A 21,685-nucleotide genomic window follows, 5' to 3' on the forward strand; every position below is an offset into this window, starting at 1 on the left:
ATATCATTGGGTAAAACCAAAATAGGGAACTGGGCAAAATAGTCCTGGGCAAATAGAAAAGTTAGAGCAGTCCTGAGAAGCGCCAATATCAGCTCTGTGGTTGTGAAACTAAGCCCTGAATCAGCTGTAGAATAGGGGAGCTGACTCTGAGATTCCTGTATTAAGATGGAAACTCCTCAAAGGATATGAAAGTGGTCCCCTATCAGCAGTGACTCCTGGCTTCTGGAAGATGCAATAGCAACTCCTCTCTGAAGAGGTATCGCCTGTATCTTGGTGTCAAAAATGACCATGTACTTTTTATAAAAGAGCCAAATAGGACTTTATAGAAAAGACAAAATATTTAGATATTGAGGATTCACATAGATTAGGATGAAACTAAGATGAGCTCACAAAGATTATCAACACACAAAGAAACAAACCACCATGAGTGAGCATCAGCAGAAACAACAACATTTAGATCCTCAAGAATTTCAGACATTGGAATTATCAGTAAGGCTATTTAAATAGCTATAACTATGCATTAAATGTTTAAAGCACTCATAGGCACCAGGGCACCCTGACAGCAGAGATCAGCTTCCACCAGTAAGCTATTAAATCATTTGCCTTCCTGGATTTAAAAAAAAAAGCATTAGTAGGCTACCCAAAATGATTTTTAAAAGAGTCAAATAGAAGTTTTAGGAAACAAATACACAATTGTTGAATTAAAGACTGGGGGAGGGCTTCCCTGGTGGCACAGTGGTTAAGAATCCGCCTGCCAATGCAGGGGACACGGGTTCGAGTCCTGGTCCTGGAAGATCCCACATGCCGCCGGGCAACTGAGCCCATGCGCCACAACTACTGAGCCTGAGCTCTAGAGCCCGCGAGCCACAGCTACTGAGCCCGCGTGCCACAACTACTGAAACCTGCATGCCTAGAGCCCGTGCTCCACAACAAGGGGAGCCACAGCAATGAGAAGCCCGCACACCACAATGAAGGGTAGCCCCCGCTCGCCGCAACTAGAGAAAGCCTGCGTGCGGCAATGAAGACCCAACGCAGCCAAAAATAAATTTTAAAAATTAAAAAAAATAAAGACTGGGGGGATGTGTTAAATAACAGATTAGGAGCCACTTGTTCAATAGAGTATTATATATATATATATATATATATATATATATAAGCTTAAAAAGCAGACAGGAAAAAATAAATAAAATGAGTTAAAAGCAACAACCAAAATAAAATAAAATGGATGTATAACTTTGAACTAGCAAGAAAAAAATAGCTAGTGAAAGAAGGGAAAGAACATGAAAAGATGCTCAACATCACTAATCATTAGAGAAATGCAAATCAAAACCACAATGAGGTATCACCTCACACCAGTCAGAATGGCCATCATCAAAAAATCTACAAACAATAAATGCTGGAGAGGGTGTGGAGAAAAGGGAACCCTCCTGCACTGTTGGTGGGAATGTAAATTGATACAGTCACTATGGAGAACAGTATGGAGGTTCCTTAAAAAACTAAAAATAGAACTACCATATGACCCAGCAATCCCACTACTGGGCATATACCCTGAGAAAACCATAATTCAAAAAGATACATGTACCACAATGTTCATTGCAGCACTATTTACTATAGCCAGGACATGGAAGCAACCTAAATGTCCATTGACAGATGAATGGATAAAGAAGATGTGGCACATATATACAATGGAATATTACTCAGCCATAAAAAGAAACGAAATTAAGTTACTTGTAGTGAGGTGGATGGACCTAGAGTCTGTCATACAGAGTGAAGTAAGTCAGAAAGAGAAAAACAAATACCGTATGCTAACACATATATATGGAATCTAAAAAAGCAGTACTGATGAACCTAGTGGCAGCGCAGGAATAAAGATGCAGATGTAGAGAACAGACTTGAGGACGGGTGGTGGGTGGGAAGGGAAGCTGGGACGAAGTGAGAGAGTAGCACTGACATATATACACTTCCAAATGTAAAATGGATGGCTAGTGGGAAGCTGCTGCATAGCACAAGGAGATCACCTCGGTGCTTTGTGACAACCTAGAGGGGTGGGATAAAGGAGGCTCAAGAGGGACGGGATATGGGGATATATGTATACCTATAGTTGATTCACTTTGTTGTACAGCAGAAACTAACACAACAATGTAAAGCAATTATACTCCAATAAAGATGCAAAAAAAAAAAAAAGGTAAAGAAGATATAAAGAAGTAATGGAAGTAATTAATGTGAAAAAGATGACTGAAATATCTACATATAAAAATAAATGCATTTAATGTAAATGAATTAGCAGCACTTCTGGAATGGAAGAGTAAGAATCTCTGAAAACTCACTCCTTCATAAAAGCATGAGAACACTGGCAAAAATTGTCAAAATCAACTTCTTTCGGTATTCTGTAAATTAATCAAAGAAAGGTTTGTGATAATCAGAGAAGTGTCTATTCAATAAAAACAGCTGAATCTTAGTAAGAACAGTGAGCTTTATGGTGTTTTAACTTGCTCTAGCCCCATTCCCCTCTCCCCACTCCAAGGTAGCCTTGAAAAACAACAGCTTCACAACCATGGTTGTTGCGAAAATTAGCAATTTTGTAACCACTGGAAGGGGAAGAATAGGTTTGGAGCTCTTCAAAAAGTCCCATTCACAGAGAATTGTCATTATGTGACTTGTTTGACATCTCCTTTGGAAAGCTCCATTCTCAGGTCTTGGTTTTATTTGACCTGACTCAGAGCTCACGCTATAAAAACAGGGCATTTGCCAAAATAATCAGTGGCAGTTCTCTAACATTGCATCACCTGAGACGATGATGCAGCCTTCTGCCTGGGATGGGTGTCACTCAGCAGGTGTTGGAGACACTTTCTGGAGCATGGCTCAGCTGTGTCAGGTCACCAGCTTTCCCCTGCGGAAAGCCAGGGGGACTCTGTCAGGATCACATGCAGCATCTAACAAGGCTCATACTTTTCAGTATGAAAAGTCCCCTCCACCCCCATCCCTGTCCATCAAAGCAAGGCTTGCTCCTCTGCTTCTCTTCGTCCAGCATTCTTCCCCCATTCTATCTAGGTGAGGGTGGGGTGGGTTCTCTCTCACTGGTTCATTCCCCTCGCGGAGCAGATAGAGGTCTAATTAGTATCATCAGCTGGGCTCACCTTCCTTACCATAGTTGGACAGATGAGTTAAGGAAATATGAACGTTTTGAGCTCAGAGTTTTTCAACCTTGACACCATCAACATTTTGAACTAGATAATTCTTTGTTGAGAAGGGCTATCCTGTGCATTGTAGGACGTTTAGAAGCACCCTGGCCAGTAGCACCTCACAAGTCATGACAATCAAAAATGCCTTCAAAAAAAAAAAAAAGAAAAAAAAATGCCTTAATAAGTCAGGCAGCGAAAGACAAATATCATGATATCACTCATCTGTGGACTCTAAAAAAATGGTATAAATGAACTTCTTTACAAAACAGAAACAGACTCACAGATTTTGAAAACAAACTTAGGGTTACCAAAGGGGAAACGTCCAGGGGAAGGATAAATTAGGAGCTTGGGATTAACATACACACACTACTATATATAAAATAGATAACCAACAAGGACCTACTGTATAGCACAGGGAACTCTACTCAATATTCTGTAATAACCTATATGGGAAAAGAATCTGAAAAAGATGAAAAAAAAAAAAAATATATATATATATGTAGCTGAATCACTTTGCTGTACACCTGAAACTAACACAACATTGTAAATCAACTATACTCCAAAAAAATTATTTTTTTTTAAGTGAATGATGGTTTTTATTTTTTAATTTTTTTTGCTGCGTTGGGTCTTCGCTGCTGCGCGTGGGCTTTCTCTAGTTGCGGCGAGCGGGGGCTACTCTTCGCTGCAGTGCGTGGGCTTCTCATTGCAGTGGCTTCTCTTCCTGCAGAGCGTGGGCACTAGAGGGTGCGGGCTTCAGCAGTTGCGGCGTGTGAGCTCTAGAGTGCCGGCTCAGTAGTTGTGGCACATGGGCTTAGTTGCTCCACAGCATGTGGGATCTTCCCCGACCAGTGATCGAACCTGTGTCCCCTGCATTGGCAGGCGGATTCCTAACCACTGCGCCACCAGGGAAATCCCAATAAAATTCTTTAAAAAAAAAATGTCTTCAGATATTGCCAAATATCCCTGGGAGCAAAATAGTCCCCAGTTGAGAACTGCTGTTTTAGTTAAACCGGTATAGTTATCTTTGATTCTTGTCTCGTTTTGAGCCAAAACTTACATATCATTATAATTAATATATCAACAAAACTTTTACTTCTGTTTCCAAGAGAAGAAATATATAGTCTAGGTGTTATCACCGCCCCCCCACCCCCCGACACACACACACTTATCACTAGCAATGGGGCTGTTGTTGCCATCTGACTGGTGAGCAGTCCGGTTCCAAAATTCCATCCTGAGACCTGCTTTCTGGGGCCACTCTTGGTATCAACATGCCTTAGTGTGAGTTCCTCATCTCATGTGAGTACTTTACTGGCAAGTGTGAATCCAAGGATCAGGAGTGAAGGACAGGAGTTGTAAAACAGAGGAGAAAGGAGAGCCATTGCAAGGGTGCATTGCAATGCAATGGGGGAGGGGAGGAAGGAGAGCCAGTGCAAGGGTGCAATTCTTTGTTGAGGGTGCTCTACAAAGAATTATCTAGTCAAATTGGCCACTTCCAAAGGCATTTGGTTGTTTGATCCTGCAAGACAGTTTGAAAGCTGTATGAAATATCTGAGGAGAGTCTGAGGGAAAAAAGAGAGAAGCATGTATTCATCAGTTACTGACTCCATTGGTCAAAGATTTGTCCCGTGAGGCATTGACCGCTCCCCACTTCTGCACTTCTGGCTTGCACCTGTTCCAGTGCTGAACGGTTCCAGCAGTCCCATAATCCCAAGGTATCAAGACACAAGCCCTGATGCAGAAAGCGAGAAGCCTGAGTTATGGACTTGAGGTGAAGCTCAGTTAGGTTATAGCTGCTGAAGCTGGAATAAGATCAGTGGTGGTGAAATAAGCAGCTGATGAAGCCAAGAGGATCTGCCATGGGGCATAAGAAGTGTTTGATACATTTGCACACCGAATTTGTGCGTTGCAGTTCATTCCTGGTACACATTCAACCAAAGTACCCTGCACATACATACGCTAACCTCAGCTTTCTCTTTATAAAATGAGGATAATCACCTCAAGCTTGCTGGATTGTTCTGAGAATTAGAGATCTGCATGTATAAAGACTGATCACAATGTCAGTTCAATAAATACGCTCCATATGTGTGTAACTATTTTATTAGTCAGATGTAATAAGCCATTCCGATTGACCATAAGGGCCCAGTGTGGTGAGGCCAAAGTCAAAGGTTCCACCTTGTGTAGGCAGTGAATTTGGCTTATGCTGCTCAGACAGCCAGAACTTGATGGCTCTACAATTAACCTTCAGTGAGCAACTATCGTGTCCCTGGTTCTGGGCTGCCTTGAGGACCTGGAGACCAGAGTCATTCCTGATCCTTCCCCCCAAAGCACTCCCACGCCGGCAAAGATGGGCAAACAATAACAACTGCCATGGTTTAAGCAAGCACAGGGGACTATGGGCGCAAAAGAAGTCCTGGGAGGCGAAGGCAGGCTTTCCCTAGGAGGAGGAAAGGGTACCGACATCTGGAGGGATGCGTAGGTGATAACCAAGCAAAGACTGGCGGCGGGGCAAAATGTTTCTCACCGGCTCACTCAGTGCAACTTCACCGTCGTTTACTAGGTCCCTGCTGTAGTCAGGGTGGTGGTCAGATGCCGAGACGGGGACAGGGCGGGGAGTGAGGCCAATCCCCAGCCACCCCTCACTGCCCCAAAGGAATAAGGTAGACCGTCGCGGGAGTGAAGGAACAAATTACCACACTTACGGGGGTGTCCCTAGGAACAGACATCATCCTTCCCTAGATCACTGATTCAACACTCAAAAACTAATTGACTCGTTCTCCCTCACTGGTTAATTAAATTTTTATGGCCAAAAAAGAATGGGGGGATAGATGACATTTTTTCCTTTTCACAATCGTCTTCCGTTACGCTACTTTATATTTCAATAAGAAAAGAGGTATAACCAAACATAAAGTAAACCCCACTCTCCAGAGAATTCTCTGCGCCCCCCACCCCCGGAGCAAGGCGAGCCGAGGCGGACCCTCTCCACGTCCCCACCGGTCCGCCCGGCGCCACCTGCCTCTTTAAGAGCCGAAGCCTCGCCCTTCGAGGGGCCGCGGAGGGACCGAGCTTTGCATGCAGTCGCCCGCTGAGGTCTCGGGAAGCGGCGTCTCCGGGAGCTACTGTCTTTTTAAGGAGGCGGGGCTCTGCCCGGAGGAGGTGGAGAAGGTCTGCCCCCCGGATCTCCGGTTTCCGGCAACTCGGCGGGACCAGAGCCTGCGCGCACAATCTGAGGCCCGCGGCTTCCCGGCACCAGCTGGACGCCGAGCCCCGCGAGGTGAGGCGGCGGGGTCTGTGGGGCCGGCCTGGGACTGAGGGAGCTTGGGATCTGCTGCCCACCCGGGCCGCTGCGGCCCAGCTTCTCCTCCTAAAACGCTGCACGTGCTTCTTGGGCAGCTCTTTCCCAGACCGTCCTGGACTCACGGTGCCCCAGGCTGTAGGGTCCCCATCACTCCAGCGCCTACTAATTGCTTCGCTGTGCACTAAGCGCCTTACACTTACTTGCCTCAGTTAATGGCACCCAACATCGTGTGAGTAAGTACAATTATGAACCCATTTTACAGATGAGGAAATTGAGGCCGCCAGGAGCCCACAGTCTTACGGCCAGAAGCAGCAGAATCGGGAATCAAACCCAGGTCTGTTCGACTCCAGAGCCTGTGCCCTTAACCACTGGCTAGGCTGACTGCCTTTGCTCTCCACTGCCCTCATAGCCACCTCTCTCAAACCCCAGCTTCCCCTTCCTCATCCTTCCATCTACAGGCTGCACCTGGCCCTTAAACACCCACACAGTGAGATTGCATGGAACCAGTGGAGCCCCCCACCATTAGTTTTTTTATAACAGTTTTAATAGTATCTGATGCTAAATGGTTATCTTTATATAAACCTATCGGATCCCACTAAAAAAGGACGCAAGGGAAAGCAATACCATTTCTAACGCTGAAATAAGATTCGTTTGTAGATTTTTTTTTATGTTATCGTATGAAATTTATTTTTTTCCTTTTTAGACCTCTGTAAATTATCTTCCTAATAATTGGGAGAAGACCCTTGGCTGAATGGCAGCTGTAGATGACTTGCGGTTTGAAGGTACATCCGTTGGGTGCCCACCTTTTATGATCAGTATTTCTGTAGTCACAGCAGAATTTCCGTTGCTATGCTGGTGCATATATTAAAGAAGATTATTTCAGACATCTTGGTAAAAGAATGTTTGCCACACTCAGGTTATTCTGTTTGTTCACATCAGCTGTTCTTTTTTGCCAAACAGCCCTTCAGATTGGTAATATCATAAATTTAGTGCAGTGATTACAGAAAATGTTTATAGAGTTCTTGCTTTAGTTCAACACGCATTTATTGAGCACGTATTTTGTGCTTAGAATTGTACTAGATACAGGAGATCAAAAGATAAAAGAGAAGTTTTTTACACTGCTAGAGTAGATAAAAGTGTAAAAAGATAATTATAATGAAATGTGATTAGGTCATTCCTTCACTGACTCAGTAAATCTCTCATGAGTGTGACCATGAACCAGGCAATTGTTCTAGTTACCAGGGTAGAAGAGTGAACAGTTTCTTCCCTTATGAAGCTCTCAGTCTAGTGAGGGAGACATTTATTTGTTAAATGATCATTTAAATATATATCTATAAACTATGAAAGTGCTGGAGGAAAAGTTCATAACTCATAACCCAGAGCCTGACCTAACCTGGGGATTGACGAATGCTCATTTGCCTTATAAACACTTGTACAGTATTTCCTAAATGGCAGGCAGTGTTCTAAGTGCTTTACAAATATTTACTCATTTACTCCTTATGTCAACTTTATGAAATAGTTATTTTATTCTCCCTATTTTACCAATGAGGAAACTGAAGCACAGAAAAATTAAGTCATTTGCTTAAAGGTTACAGTAAGTGGTAAAGCAGGGTTTGACCCCAGGCATCACAACCTACGCTATCTTACTACTATCTAAGGAAGAGATACGATGTTTAAAGGGAAATCCACTTCATCGGCCAATACTGTCAGCTTCATCTGCAAAATACAACCAGCATCTGACCACTTCTCGCCACCTCTACCACTTTCCCACCGTGCTCAAGGTCACCATCACCTCATGTCTGGATTATAGCCCTTACCTTCCTTCAGGTCTTCCTGCATCCTCCCTTACCCCCTACAGTCTGTATTTTGCAGCCAGAGTAGTCCTTTAAAACCAAGTCAGATCATGTCATTCCTTCTAAACCTTCCAGTGGCTCCCATCTCACTAGGAGTGGAAGGCAGAGCCTTTTCTGTGCTTAGGAGGCCCTACATGATCCAGGCCTCGGCTGCCTCTGATTTCATCTCCTGCTACTCTAGCCCTTTCTCTCTGCCTACCCACATGGGCCTCATCACTGTCCCTCCTAGACGCCAGGTACACTAACAGCTTAGGGCTTTTGAGCCATCCTTCTGTTTGGGACATTCTTAGTCCAGATAGCCACATGGCTTGTTCCCTTGCTCTGCTCAAATCTCACTTCATTCCAGAGGCCTTCCTTGGTCATCCTATCTGGGAGTACAGTGCAAGAAAGTTCACGTGTAAAGAACAGCACATGCAGAGTACTTGATAAGGGAGGAAGTCTGTTTCATTTTCTTTCCCAAGGAATTAAAAGAAGGCCAATGTACCAGAGCACAGATGGTGGGGGAGGCCTGTCACAAGGTGAGGTTTGAGAGGAAGCAGGAGCCAAGTCACACGGGACTTTATACACCATGTTAAAGACTTTGCTCTTTAGAAAAGAACACAGGATGCTGCGGGGGTCATGGAAAGCTTCTCAGAGGAAAAATGGTAGTGTTAAATGAAAAAGTGAAGCTCAGGGCCCTGCAGGTGGGAGACATTGTGTCAGGAAAGGAACAGAGGCAAAACATAGCATAGGATGTAGAAGCAGATAATGTTGGTGGCAGAAATAAGAAACATACCAATCTTGCCCTCAAGTCACTGAGATGGACAAGAATAACTAATACAGAGCAGAATATGTGAATAGTCATCATGTGCGAGGTACATACATCCTACATTCAAATCAAACTTTGCCATCTGCTGTTCTTCACACACGGAACACATTTTCTGTCTTCTGGGTCTTGCTCATCCCATACCCTTTGCCTGAGATGCCATCCCCACTGCTTCTGGCTATCCTTCTCATACGGCAGCTTCTCCAAGTAGCCTTTCCTAATCCCATCAACTAGATGACTTATCATCTCTTGAATCTCTTTGGACTTGGTACCTCTAAAGTGATGCTCTCTGTTCCTCCTTCTGGCATGTCCTTTCCCCTGGTAAACTACTGTTTTTAAAATATGAAACTTAAATATATCTTCCTTGGACTGATTCCCTCAGGCAAAGTTATAACCATCTTTTTAAATGTCAGTGCCCTGTCCAGTCAGTAAATGATAGCGATAACAGTATTTATTATTATCTCATATCATCCTCAAAATCTCTCTGCGAGATAAGTATTTTCTACTTTTTATAGTTGAAGAAACAGAGACTCAGAGATATGGAGTGACTTGCCCAAGGTCATGGAGTGCTAGAGTCTTATCTTAAACAGAGGACCCTCTCATTCCAGAGCCTCATGCTGCCAAAACATGGGAGACTGACGCTTGAGTAATTGTTACAGATCAGCCACCTTATTAATTTCAGTCACTTTAATTCTCTCCATAAAACTATTTGCGTAGCTGAAAAGCAGTAAGATTGGGCTCGGCTATCCAAGAGCCTCATCCTACTGCCATGATTGTAGTGTTACAGTGGTGCCCTGCTGGCATCCTTCCTGAGTCCTGCCAAATTCCACAGCTGCCCTAAATTTTGTCTAAGAGCGGCTAAATAAAGTTTGTTAGGATGCCCAGAGACAGGAAGTCACAATTATTGCTGGTGGACATGAATAGGTGAGGTTCTTTTGGAGAACAGTTTAGCAGTATGGCTCAAGAGCCTTAAAAATGGTCTGCGCCCTTTGACCTGGTGATCACACTGATAGTGTTCGTACTAAGGCAATAACCCCAAAAGCTTCCTCCTCACAGATGCTCCTTACAGTGTTATTTATACTAATGAAAAACGAGAAGCACCCAAACATCCAATAACAGTGGAATAATTGTGTTAACTTGTGGTGTCTCTCTCCTACTGTTCCCACCTCCAGCTGATGAACTGTTATGTAGCCACATAACCGATCATTTTAAAGACTGATAAAATATGAAAAAAATAATTTTTTATATAATCCCTGGCAGACGGAGCAGGGTACAACATTGTTTACATAGTACTGTCACATCCTAAATCAGTACTTGGTACACTGTAGGCACGCAGTAAATATTTGTTGAGTGAATGATCATCACTGGCATGAATCTACTCTACAGAGGAAAGGAAATATACCAAAAGTTAATAATGTTTGCTTTTTATGTGGATGGGACTAAGAGTGATTTTTATTCTGTTGTTTCTACTTTCATTTTTGTCCTCGTGTTTTCTGTAGTGATTACATAGGACTTACTGGAAAAAATAACTTCCATTAAGTTTTTTTGAACTTGAATCAAAGAAGAGAGGGTTAGATTGGTTACTTGCTACGGGCCAGGCACTCTGCTAAGGGCTTTACTTAAGTAATATTCCTAACTTTCCCAAAATTCCTGAAAATAAATATTATTCTCCCCATCGTATAGATGAGAACACTGAAGCTTATAGAGGTTAAGTTACTTACTCAGGCTTGAATACTTAGTAAGTAACTGAGCCAGGACTAAAATTCAGGTCTGACTTCAAATTCTGTTGTTTTCATAATCATTTTTCTTTGTCAGCTTGATTTCTAGATGAGATTTTTTTCAGAGCCTTTTGCCGCTTGTCTCAGGGTCTATAGCAAAGCTGAGGTTGTAACAGCTTGTCTTTAAATTAAAAGTATGGCATTTCCAGTGTGGGTAAGGTCACTGATACCCTTGTACTCTAATTGATTTCAGAATTTGGTGATACAGCCACTTCTCTAGCAGCAAACCCAGATGCCACCACAATAAGCATCGAGGATCCTGGTGAAACCCCAAAACACCAGCCAGGACCCCCAGGAGGCTCAGGGAGAGAAGAGGATGATGAGTTACTAGGAAATGATGACTCTGACAAAACTGAGGTTTGAACTTGTCTTTTAAATTGTTTTTTTCTTTTAACTTTTTTTTTTAACATCTTTATTGGAGTATAATTGCTTTACAATGGTGTGTTAGTTTCTGCTTTATAACAAAGTGAATCAGCTATACATATACATATATCCCCATATCGCCTCCCTCTTGCATCTCCCTCCCACCCGCCCTATCCCATCCCTCTAGGTGGTCACAGAGCACTGAGCTGATCTCCCTGTGCTATGCGGCTGCTTCCCACTAGCTATCTATTTTACATTTGGTAGTGTATATAAGTCTATGCCACTATCTCACTTCGTCCCAGCTTACTCTTTTAACTTTTAAAAACCTCGTTCATGCATTTATTCACTGTCTCCTGTGTGCCAGGTAGAATGCCAAGCAGTGGCCACACGAAGGTAAATCATGTAAATCAAGGTAAATCTGCCTTGGGGGAGAAAGAGACCATTGTTACCCATGGGAAGCACGCTGGGGTTGTGGGAGCAGAGAGAAGGGGGTTACAGAAGGCTTCCTGGAGGCAGTGACACTTAAACTGAATCTTGTTGAAAGAATAGGCGAACCCGGGAAGGAGGTGTGGAAGGGTGATCTGGGCAAAGGGAACAGTTTCGGTGAAGTCACAGAGGCATGAAAGAACATGGTACAGAAAGCACATCTTCCATCTTCATGTACGTTGGGAGCAAAATATAGGTGAAGACAGGAGATGAGGCTCACAGATAGTCAACGACTCAACCCTCTGAGTATGAATTGTATTCTGAAAACTGTTGGGAGCCATTGAAAGATTTTAAACAATATGACCAGATACGTTTAAAGATATTTAAGATACAGTGGCCCTGTGGAGTATGAATTAGTGGGAGACGGACTAGAGGCCAGAAAACCAGGTAGGAGACTGGTGAAGTGGCCTGAACTAGAACTGGATACAGATGTTTAGCAGATGGGCTCACTAGGACTTGGTGGAAAAGGGGTGAGGAAGAGAGGGAGGATTCTGTGGAGAGTTCTAGGTTTCTGCATCTGGTTGAATTTTGAATATCAGAGCTGTTTTTGATCACAAAAATTTACTGCCATGTACACTGTTGGTGCATTCCAGAAAAACAGTATTTCTAGTAATATTTTATAAATGGAACATGATCGTGATTCACCAGAGGAGTACTCAATTTATAGCAGTGTGTTCACAGGCTCATGAAACAGTGGAGTGGCAAGTGCTTTTCGTGGAACTTCATGAAATATCAAAATAAGTACCAAAGTGTATGTCAAATTAAATAGCATTGTATACTAGATATTGTGGCAAGAGCTCAGACTTAGGACCCTGAGTTTGAATCCAGATCTGGCCAGTAGTAATAGCTCTGTGGTCTTGGGTAAGGTACTTTAATTTCCCTAAACCTGGATTTCCTCATCGGAAATATAAGAAAATAGTATACTGACTATTGTCATCATTATCATCACAACAGTTAATATTTATTCAGTGTTTAATAGCTGCCAGGTACCATTTAAAGTTCCTTACTTGGATCATCTCATTTAATCCTTAAAACAACCCTATATGCAAGGAACTATTCTTAGCTTCATTTTGTAAATGAGAAACCTGAGGCACAGAATTTAAATGACTTGCCCCAGGACACACAACTGGCAGGTGCAGACGGAACTTTAAACCAAGGCACTCTGAGTCCCTCTGTATTAGAGTAGTGTATGTTACGTGCTTATCAAAGTTGTTGGCACCCTCAGGATACAGGAATGATTTTTAGTATAACTGAGTGTATTAATTAGTTACGGTTCTCCAGAGAAATAGATCAATAGGATATGTATATGTAGAGAAAGAGATTTACTTTTTTTTTAATTGGTTCACATGATTGTGGTTGCTTGGTGAGTCCAAAATCTGATGGAGGATGCTGGCAGGCTGGAGACTCAGGAAAGAGAATTTGAATCCAAAGGCATCGTGCTGGAGAACTAGGAAGAGCTGATATTGCAGATGAAGTCTTAGGGCATCTGCTGGAGGAGTCCCTCTTGCTCAGGGGGTCAGCCTTTGGTTCTATTCAGGCCTTCACCTGATTGGCTGTGGTCCACCCACATTATGGAGGGCAATCTGCTTTATTCAAAAAGTCCACCAATTTAAATGTAAAGCTCATCCAAAAACACCCTTACAGAAACATCCAGAACAATGTTTGATCAAATATCTGGGCATCATGGCCCAGCCAAGTTGACACATAAAATTTACCATCACACTGAACAACAGCAGCCATCAAAAGTTTAAGAATAAATGTATGGGGGAAGAAAATCTTAAAACTGAAAACATTTTATCCATTATCTTAATTTCGTCAGGGAATCAGGAAGAGGTTACCAATATTCTATGATAGTGACAGAATTTCTTGACCTAGCTTATGGAACATGGGTCTCTGGTGTTCAGTATCTTGCAATATTAGAGTTGGAAAGAATCTACAGTTTCCTCTACAGTTAAGTCCCCTACATACGAACCTTCAAGTTGCGAACTTTCAAAGATTCAAACGTGTGTTCGCATGTCCAATCATGTAAGTTAGTTCATGTGTCTGGCGTACATTGTCACATGTGTGCATCCTCTACAAGTGTTTGTGCTTTTGTGAACTTTACTGTACAGTACTGTATAGAGTACAGTATCTTTATTTCAAGCTCAGGATGTCCAGAAGCAAGCGTAAAAGCAGTGGTGATATAGCTGGTACAGTACTACCCAGACATCACTGGATCGTTTTTTTAAGAGGGTAGATAGACTTGAATCCAGCAAGGAACCAGAACCTGTGCCATCAGTGGCAGGCGTGAGTGAAATTGCACCTTGACCTCTGTGTCCTATTGCTGAAGATCCTTCAGTTCTACCATCTCCCACCTCCTCTCCCTCCTCCAGTCAGTAACTCTTCTTGCCTGTTCACTCAATGCCAGCCCCTGTATGCCAGCTGTTATACTGTACTACTGTACTTTTCAAGGTATTGTACTGTAAGATTAAAAATGTTTTCTTTATTTTTTGTGTTTGTTTTTCATGAGTTATTTGTGTGAAAAGTATTATAAACCTATTACAGTGCAGTACTATATAGCTGATTGTGTTAGTTGGGTACCTAGGCTAACTTTGTTGGACTTAGGAACAAATTGGATTTCCAAACGCACTCTCGGCATGGAACTTGTTCATATATAGGGGACTTACTGTATTTCAGCTTCCATCTCAATATATTAATGCTGTCCGTGGTATGTCAGAAAGACAGCACTTGAATACCTCTAGGAGCAGGCTGCTCATGACCATGTAAAGCAGCCCCTACCACTTTTGGAAAACTTCAATGGTGGAAAATTTTTCCTTTATAGTGAACAAAAAATATCTGCCTATAGTACCTTCCCTCGTCTTGCAAAGGTCGTTAGAGTGCATCTGTACTTTTTGCTGTATGAATCCTCTTCAGATATCTGGGGGTGGCAGTCACAGTTCCTGGCATGGGGCGTGCATTCTTCTGTAGAGAGCTGTGCTCTTGGTACAGGCATGGCCTTCCTAGTGCGCCTCTTCTAAATAGGAATTTTGGTTTTTTGTTAGAGCAGTATATTTTAAGTTTTTAATTCTTTAGAGTGAGTCAGTATATCAGATTTTTGAGAATTCAGGTGGTGATAGTAGTGAGGATGTTGAAGTGGAGGAAGGGGAAAAGATATTTACACTGACTGCCTTCTGTAGGTACATGTTTGTGTGTGTGTATATACATATATATGTTGTTTTGCATAGTAATTAATCTAATCCTTCCTATTATCCTATAAGGTAGATCTTGTTACATGTACTTTTTAAATATTTGTCTCACAAATGACTTTTATTTATTTATTTATTGGCTGTGTTGGGTCTTCGTTTCTGTGCGAGGGCTTTCTCTAGTTGCGGCGAGTGGGGGCCACTCTTCATCGCGGTGCGCGGGCCTCTCACTGTCGCGGCCTCTCTTGCTGTGGAGCACAAGCTCCAGATGCGCAGGCTCAGTAATTGTGGCTCACGGGCCCAGTTGCTCCGCGGCATGTGGGATCTTCCCAGACCAGGGCTCGAACCCGTGTCCCCTGCATTGGCAGGCAGATTCCCAACCACTGCGCCACCAGGGAAGCCCACCTGTACTTTTTAGATAAGGAAGACTGAGATGAGTCTAGTGATTTGATGAAGCCATCCCCTAGTGGAGGGACCAGGATTTGAAACCTTTTGGTGTGTCTTCAGAACTGATGCTTTTATGTCAGGCTGAGAATTGGGCATGGCTATGGTAAAATTGATTGATGAATGCAGAAGAGTTTGGTCTTTCGTACATCTTGATTTTCCATTAGACCCTCTCTCTTTCTCTTTCTCGTTCTCTGGGTAGCTAGAATAAGGAAATTGCTTCTGTGTTCATTATGTTTTTTATTTTAATCTCTGACAGTTACTTGCTGGACAGAAGAAAAGCTCTCCCTTCTGGACATTTGAATACTATCAAACATTCTTTGATGTAGACACTTACCAGGTTTGTAAACCAGTTTTACCTTTCTTTTGTCGTATAATGCAGACTTGTTTCTTCTATGGTTAAACAATCGAGTAATGTGAAAGGTTTTGTATACTGGATATGGTCTTCAAAAGTAAAAGGTCAATTAGCATTTGAAAATACTAAATGAAATAATAAAAAAATACTAAATAAATAATAAAAGCTCTAATCACTGAGTTTGAATTTTGCAGTGCAAACTTATTAAACTTTAAGAAAAAAATCTTCAGTAGACTTACTGCTGTGCTGTTTTGCAGGTCTTTGACAGAATAAAGGGGTCTCTTTTGCCAATACCAGGAAAAAACTTTGTGAGGTTGTATATCCGCAGCAACCCAGATCTCTATGGTATGTGTAGCGCTGTTTTGATTCTTTTCTGTGTCCCAGCTAAGCTCAGGTGAGTGTGCAGGTTGCCTGGAAAGTCGGAGAAGCGCACTGTCGGTGGGGCATGCAGTGTTTTATTTGAGTCTTCTGAGCTTTGGTAGCAACTGTTGCAAAGAATTTGGAGAAAATGCAATTGTATGTTCTATTAATGCCCTGATGACAAGTAATAGTATGTCCTTTGAAAGTCTTCAAATGACATTACAAATTCAAGACAAATTAAGTCACTTGTGTAAGAGGAGATTGTTGATTTTAATTTTAGAGGATTTCGTGGTAGGGGTGAGTGTGGAGGAGCTTCTCTCACGCTTATTCATGATGTGCTGAGTTCCAGCTCTGCACAGGCTGGCTTCCTCTTGAAAGTCTGTAAGAGGATGGGCCAAGGGGTAATGTCATTCCAACCTCCGTGCTATCCGAGAAAGGGTCAGAGGTCCATCCAGTGATCCTGAAGGAAAGGGTTCCAACAACGGTGGCCTGTGTTTGAGGGGAGAAGAGAGCCAGCGGCTCTGAGTGCTTCTGTGTGCAGGTGCTGTACGAAAGACTTGGTGCACACGGGCACACTTAATTCTTGCATCAACGTTTGGGTAGGTATTATTATCCCCATTTTTCAAAAGAGGAAGCTGATGCTCAGTGGGGTTCAGTAATATATATGCTCAATCCTAAACATTAAGTTTTAGAGTGATTATACTTGTTGATTATAAAAGGAAAAGGAATTCAGGAGAATCTATTGTGTGCCAATCACTACATACACTCTTTAATCCTTTTCAACAAGGCTATGTATTAAGTGCTCTTATCCCTGTTTTCCATGTGAGAAAACTAAAACTGGGATTTGCAACATCATGGATGAACTTGGAGGGTGTTAATGCTTAGTGAAATATGTCAGACAGAGAAAGGCAAATGCTTTATGATATCACTTGTATGTGGAATCTAAACACTAAAACAAACTAGTGAATCTAACAAAAAAGATACAGACTCATAGATATAGAGAACAAACTAGTAGTCACCAGTGGGTAGAGGGAAGGGAGGAGGGGCAAGATAAGGGGTAGGGGATTAAGAGGTACAAACTAGTTAAGTATAAAATAAATAAGCTATAAGGATATACTATGCAGCACAGGGAATATAGCGAATATTTTATAATAACGATAAATGGAATGTAACCTTTAAAAATTGTGACTCACTGTTGTACACTTGAAACTTATGTAATATTGTAAATCAACTATACATCAGTTAAAAAGTAAAAGTAGGGAATTCCCTGGTGCTCCAGTGGTTAGGACTCCGAGCTTCCACTGCAGGGGCCACGGGTTCAGTTCCTGGAACTAAGATCCCGCAAGTCACACAGCATGGCCCAAAAAAAAAAAAAAGTAGAACTAGCTCCTAGTTTAGTTTTATGTAAAAGCCCCCATTTATTCTATTAGACTGGTGTTTTTAAGCTACAGAACCTTTTCATCAAATGGCACGGATGTCCAATATTTAAAACCAGTCAAAGTGGAGCAGCTCTGATGGAGGTTGAGGAAAGTCTCCCTTCCACTCAGCTTCCTCCCTCAGGGACAGACACAGAAGTTCCATCCAGATGTCCATGGAATTTCTGGAGCTCCGGTGAGCATAGTGTGAAAACCATTGCCTTGGCCCAGGCCTCTCAGCTAAAGGTTGCCAAGGTGGCATTTCTTTCTAGCTCTCTCATTCATCCTTACTTCTAGCCTGAGAACTTCTTGAGAAGCAGACTCTGTGTCTGAGGAATCCACGTCATCAGCACCTGGCAGAGGGCTTGGCGCAGAGTAGGTACTCAAACAGTTTTTGAGCACCTTGTTTTGTGCTAGAGACTGAGGATTCAAAGATAAAGTCATGATCTCCACCCCCAAGGAGAAAGAAGAGAGGGACCCAGCGTTTGTTGAGCACCTAACAGGTGCCAAGCATGGAGTTCAGCACTGTTTTACTGTGTTACACTGTTTTATTTCCCACGCTCCAAGGTAGCCTTATCTTACAAAAGAGAAAAATTGAGGTTTGGGGAGGACAGCTTGCCCATAGTCACAGAGTTAGCAACAACAACAACAACAACAATAATAATAGCAAACACACATAGAATGCTTGATATATGCCAGACACTGTTATTAGGGAAGAACCTGTATTAACTCATGTAATCCTCATAATGACCCCAACTTTATGAGGTAGGTACTATTATTATCCCCATTGTATAGATGAGGACACTGCGTCGCATAGAAGTCTAGCAACTGGCCTAAGATCACGCAGCTAGTAAGTGGCAGAGGATTCAAATCAGCACCGTAGCTCATAATCCATATTCTTCATCACTGTGTTTGGCTGTCTCTCGTGACAAGGCCAGGATATGAACCCAAAGCATCCTTCTTCCCACAACACTATTAACCTCACGAGCCCATAGACCTGGTTAAAAAAAGAAGGTACAATATTGGTAAAGTGTTTTCTAGCAGAGAGGGCTGGGCCTTGTGGGGTGGGTTGGAGGAAAGTGGTCAGGAACAAGATGACAGAAGAGCCAGTCTGCAGAATCTGAGGGAAAGACTGATGAATTTGACTACATTTAAACTAAAATTTAAAATTTCTGGGCTTCCCTGGTAGTGCAGTGGTTAAGAATCTGCCTGCCAATGCAAGGGACACGGGTTCGAGCCCCGGCCCAGGAAGATCCCACATGCCGCGGAGCAGCTAAGCCCGTGCGCCACAGCTACTGAGCCTGAGCTCTAGAGCCCGCAAGCCACAACTACTGAGCCTACCTGCCACAACTACTGAAGCCTGCGCGCCTAGAGCTCGTGCTCCGCAACAAGAGAAGCCACGACAATGAGAAGCCCGCGCACCACAGCGAAGAGTAGCCCCCGCTCACCACAACTAGAGAAAGCCCGTGCACGGCAACGAAGACCTAACACAGCCAAAAAAATAAATAAAAATTTCTACACCACAAAATAAACCATAAGCAAGGTAAAAAATAAATAAATAAATAAATAAACCACAGACCAGAGATAATATTTCAATGCACATAACCCACAAAGGATGCAAAGCAAGTGTACATGTAGGATGCCTACCGATTATGAGAATAAAACCAAGTATAAGTTCTGGGGGAAAATGAGCAATTCACAGAAAAGGAAACCCAAATGGCCAATAAATATATGAAAAGATATTTATCCCTACCTGAAATAAAAATTTAAACAGGATATTTATGTCCATTATTTTAGCAAGCATACAAATTGACTTGTCTTCATTCATTCATTCATTTAATTAATTCAACAAACACGGAACACTTACTCTTCTAGGCACTGGAGGTACAGTAGTAAATAAAACAGACAAAAATCCCTGCCTTGAGGGAGTTTATAATCTAAGTTTAACAATAGACAAAGAAAATAGGTAAAATATCAATACATAGTGTGCTAGTGATAAATGCTAAGGTGAAAATGTTAAAGCAGAGAAGAAAGACAGTAAATGTTTACGTAGGTGGGTGGATTTGAAATTTAAAAATTTTTTAAATTTATTTGAGTAAATACCTGAAGGAATTGGGAGCAATACGTATAGGTATCTCAGGGGAGAGCATTTGAAACACAGAGCTCAGCATGTGCAAAGGCCCTGGGGCAGGAACTTGCCTCATGTGCTCAAAGAACAGTGAAGAGTCTAGTGTGACTGGGCCAAAGTGAACAAGGGTGTCTAGTGGCTGAGGTCAGAGGGACAGTGTGGAGGGGCACATCATGTAGGGTCTTGTAAGCAAGTGAAGACTTTGGCCTTTGCTTGAGTGAGATGCCATCGAAGGGTCTGAACAGAGGAATGACCTACTGTAAGTCAGCTTTTCATAAACATTGATACCAACTGTTGCCAAGGATGTGGAGCAAGGGGAACTTTTGTATAATGTGGGTGGGTATGTAACTGGTGCCACAAATTGGAGCAGTTTGAAGATACTCATACCCTACAACTTAACAGTTCTACTCCTAGATAAATAGTCTTAGAGAAACTCACATATATACAAGAAGGCATGTAGAAGAATATTATTATTCATTGCCTCAGCATTGCTTGTAATAGCAAATATTTAGAAATGACCAAAATATTCATCAGCAGGAGAATGGATCAGTAAATTATGGTGTGTTCATATACGGAATTCTGTAGGTTTTAGAAATGAATGTGATCTATAAGCATCAACATGGATACATCTCAGAACGATAGTCAATAAAAAAACATGTTGTAGAAGGATATAAGTAGTATGACAGCATTAGAAAGATTTGAAAAAGAGGCATGATGGGTATACCAGTGTTTGTTTTATCATTTTTGGGCTTTTCTGTATGTTAGAAATACTTTATAACATAAAATGCACAATACAAACTAAATTAACGCTCCCTCCCACCCCACCCCATAATTAGAGTAGGAATTTGGCAGGAACAAGGAAGAGAGAAGACAGAATGAAGCATTGTGGCAGGCCTGGTGGTTGTGTTTCTCTAGAGGCCAAGCAGGTGGTTGTGTTTCTCTAGAGGCCAAGCTTCCTGTGTGCCTGAGTGCACCAGAGGCAGCAACTGTGTCTGTCACACATCACTGTGTCCCCAGCACCAGCCCAGGGCCCAGAGGATATTAGGTATTTAGTAAATAATGGCTGACAGGATCCGATAGTCTCTGCTTTCTAGTTACGGGTAGTATAATATTTTGACCACTTGTGGTCGCATGCTTTGATGGTCTCAGCCCATCAACAACACATTGTCAGTTTTGTTCATTTGTTCAATAAAGCTTTTGGGGATTTTTAAATTATTGTTGTTGGTTGTAGGGGTTTTTTTTGTTGTTGTTGTTAAATATTTTATGTGTTAGTCACTCAGAATAATACAATGAACAGGATCTAATCCTTGGCTATATCAGAGCGCCTGCAGGCTAGTGAGTAAATGGCACTCCTTGGGAAGCTGATGTTGGTGGCTCTTTGGAGCCTCCCAGTCAAGTGCTTGTGCTCCCTTTCCCACCTTAAGGAAGCAACTTGGCTTCGAAAAGTGCTCATCCATTTCTGCTAGTCATCTCCCCCAACACAATAATTTTCTTAATTTTATATGTCAATATGCCTGCAGTTATCCCAAAAGATATCGCAGAATATTAGTGAAATTGAAAAATGAAATTCATAAAATTTATTAAAATCTCTAAATTTAAAAATTGTATTTGTTCTAATAGTCCTTTTTCTAGATGGGGAGAAACAAAGATGGTATTCATGAAATCAAGCGAAATGATGAAAGGGATTTACAAAGCATGGTGCACTCATCCACTTAGTGGAACTTTTTATAATCACTAAAAAAGAATTAGCTGATTTTTATGAATAGCTATAGTAGAATCTCCAGAACATAATGAGGTGGAAATACATATGCTTGTTAGCTTTTGTATAAAGCACGTGCACACACACACACACACACACACACAGATATGCATTTGCTTATATGTGTATAGGAATCTCTGGCAGGATTCACCAGGAACTGGTTACAGTGGTGAGCTCTGTGGAAGCAAAATGCATAGCTAGGGAACAGAGAGGAAAGGAATTTTACTTTTCTCTATATTCCCTTTTTGTGCCTTTTGAACACTGAACTATGTGCATGTAT

General features: G+C 42.1%; 1 protein-coding gene across 2 annotated transcripts in view; it reads left to right on the forward strand.

Annotated features, from left to right (window-relative positions):
- The first annotated feature begins 6,369 nt into the window (after positions 1-6,369).
- YIPF1 (Yip1 domain family member 1) overlaps positions 6,370-21,685 on the forward strand; it is a 34,290-nt gene continuing 18,974 nt past the window's right edge. Inside the window, exons 1-6 of one of the 2 annotated variants that reach the window (XM_061186568.1) lie at positions 6,370-6,453; positions 6,740-6,811; positions 7,181-7,259; positions 11,107-11,270; positions 15,648-15,728; positions 16,001-16,088. In XM_061186568.1, coding sequence (XP_061042551.1) covers positions 7,229-7,259; positions 11,107-11,270; positions 15,648-15,728; positions 16,001-16,088 — 364 coding nt within the window. In that variant the 5' untranslated portion in view covers positions 6,370-6,453; positions 6,740-6,811; positions 7,181-7,228. The remainder of the gene's footprint in view (positions 6,454-6,739; positions 6,812-7,180; positions 7,260-11,106; positions 11,271-15,647; positions 15,729-16,000; positions 16,089-21,685) is intronic. The other variant, XM_061186569.1, reaches the window with a different exon arrangement.

Source organism: Eubalaena glacialis, chromosome 3 (genome assembly GCF_028564815.1).
Source record: "Eubalaena glacialis isolate mEubGla1 chromosome 3, mEubGla1.1.hap2.+ XY, whole genome shotgun sequence".
In the NCBI taxonomy this organism is placed as follows: Eukaryota; Metazoa; Chordata; class Mammalia; order Artiodactyla; family Balaenidae; genus Eubalaena; species Eubalaena glacialis.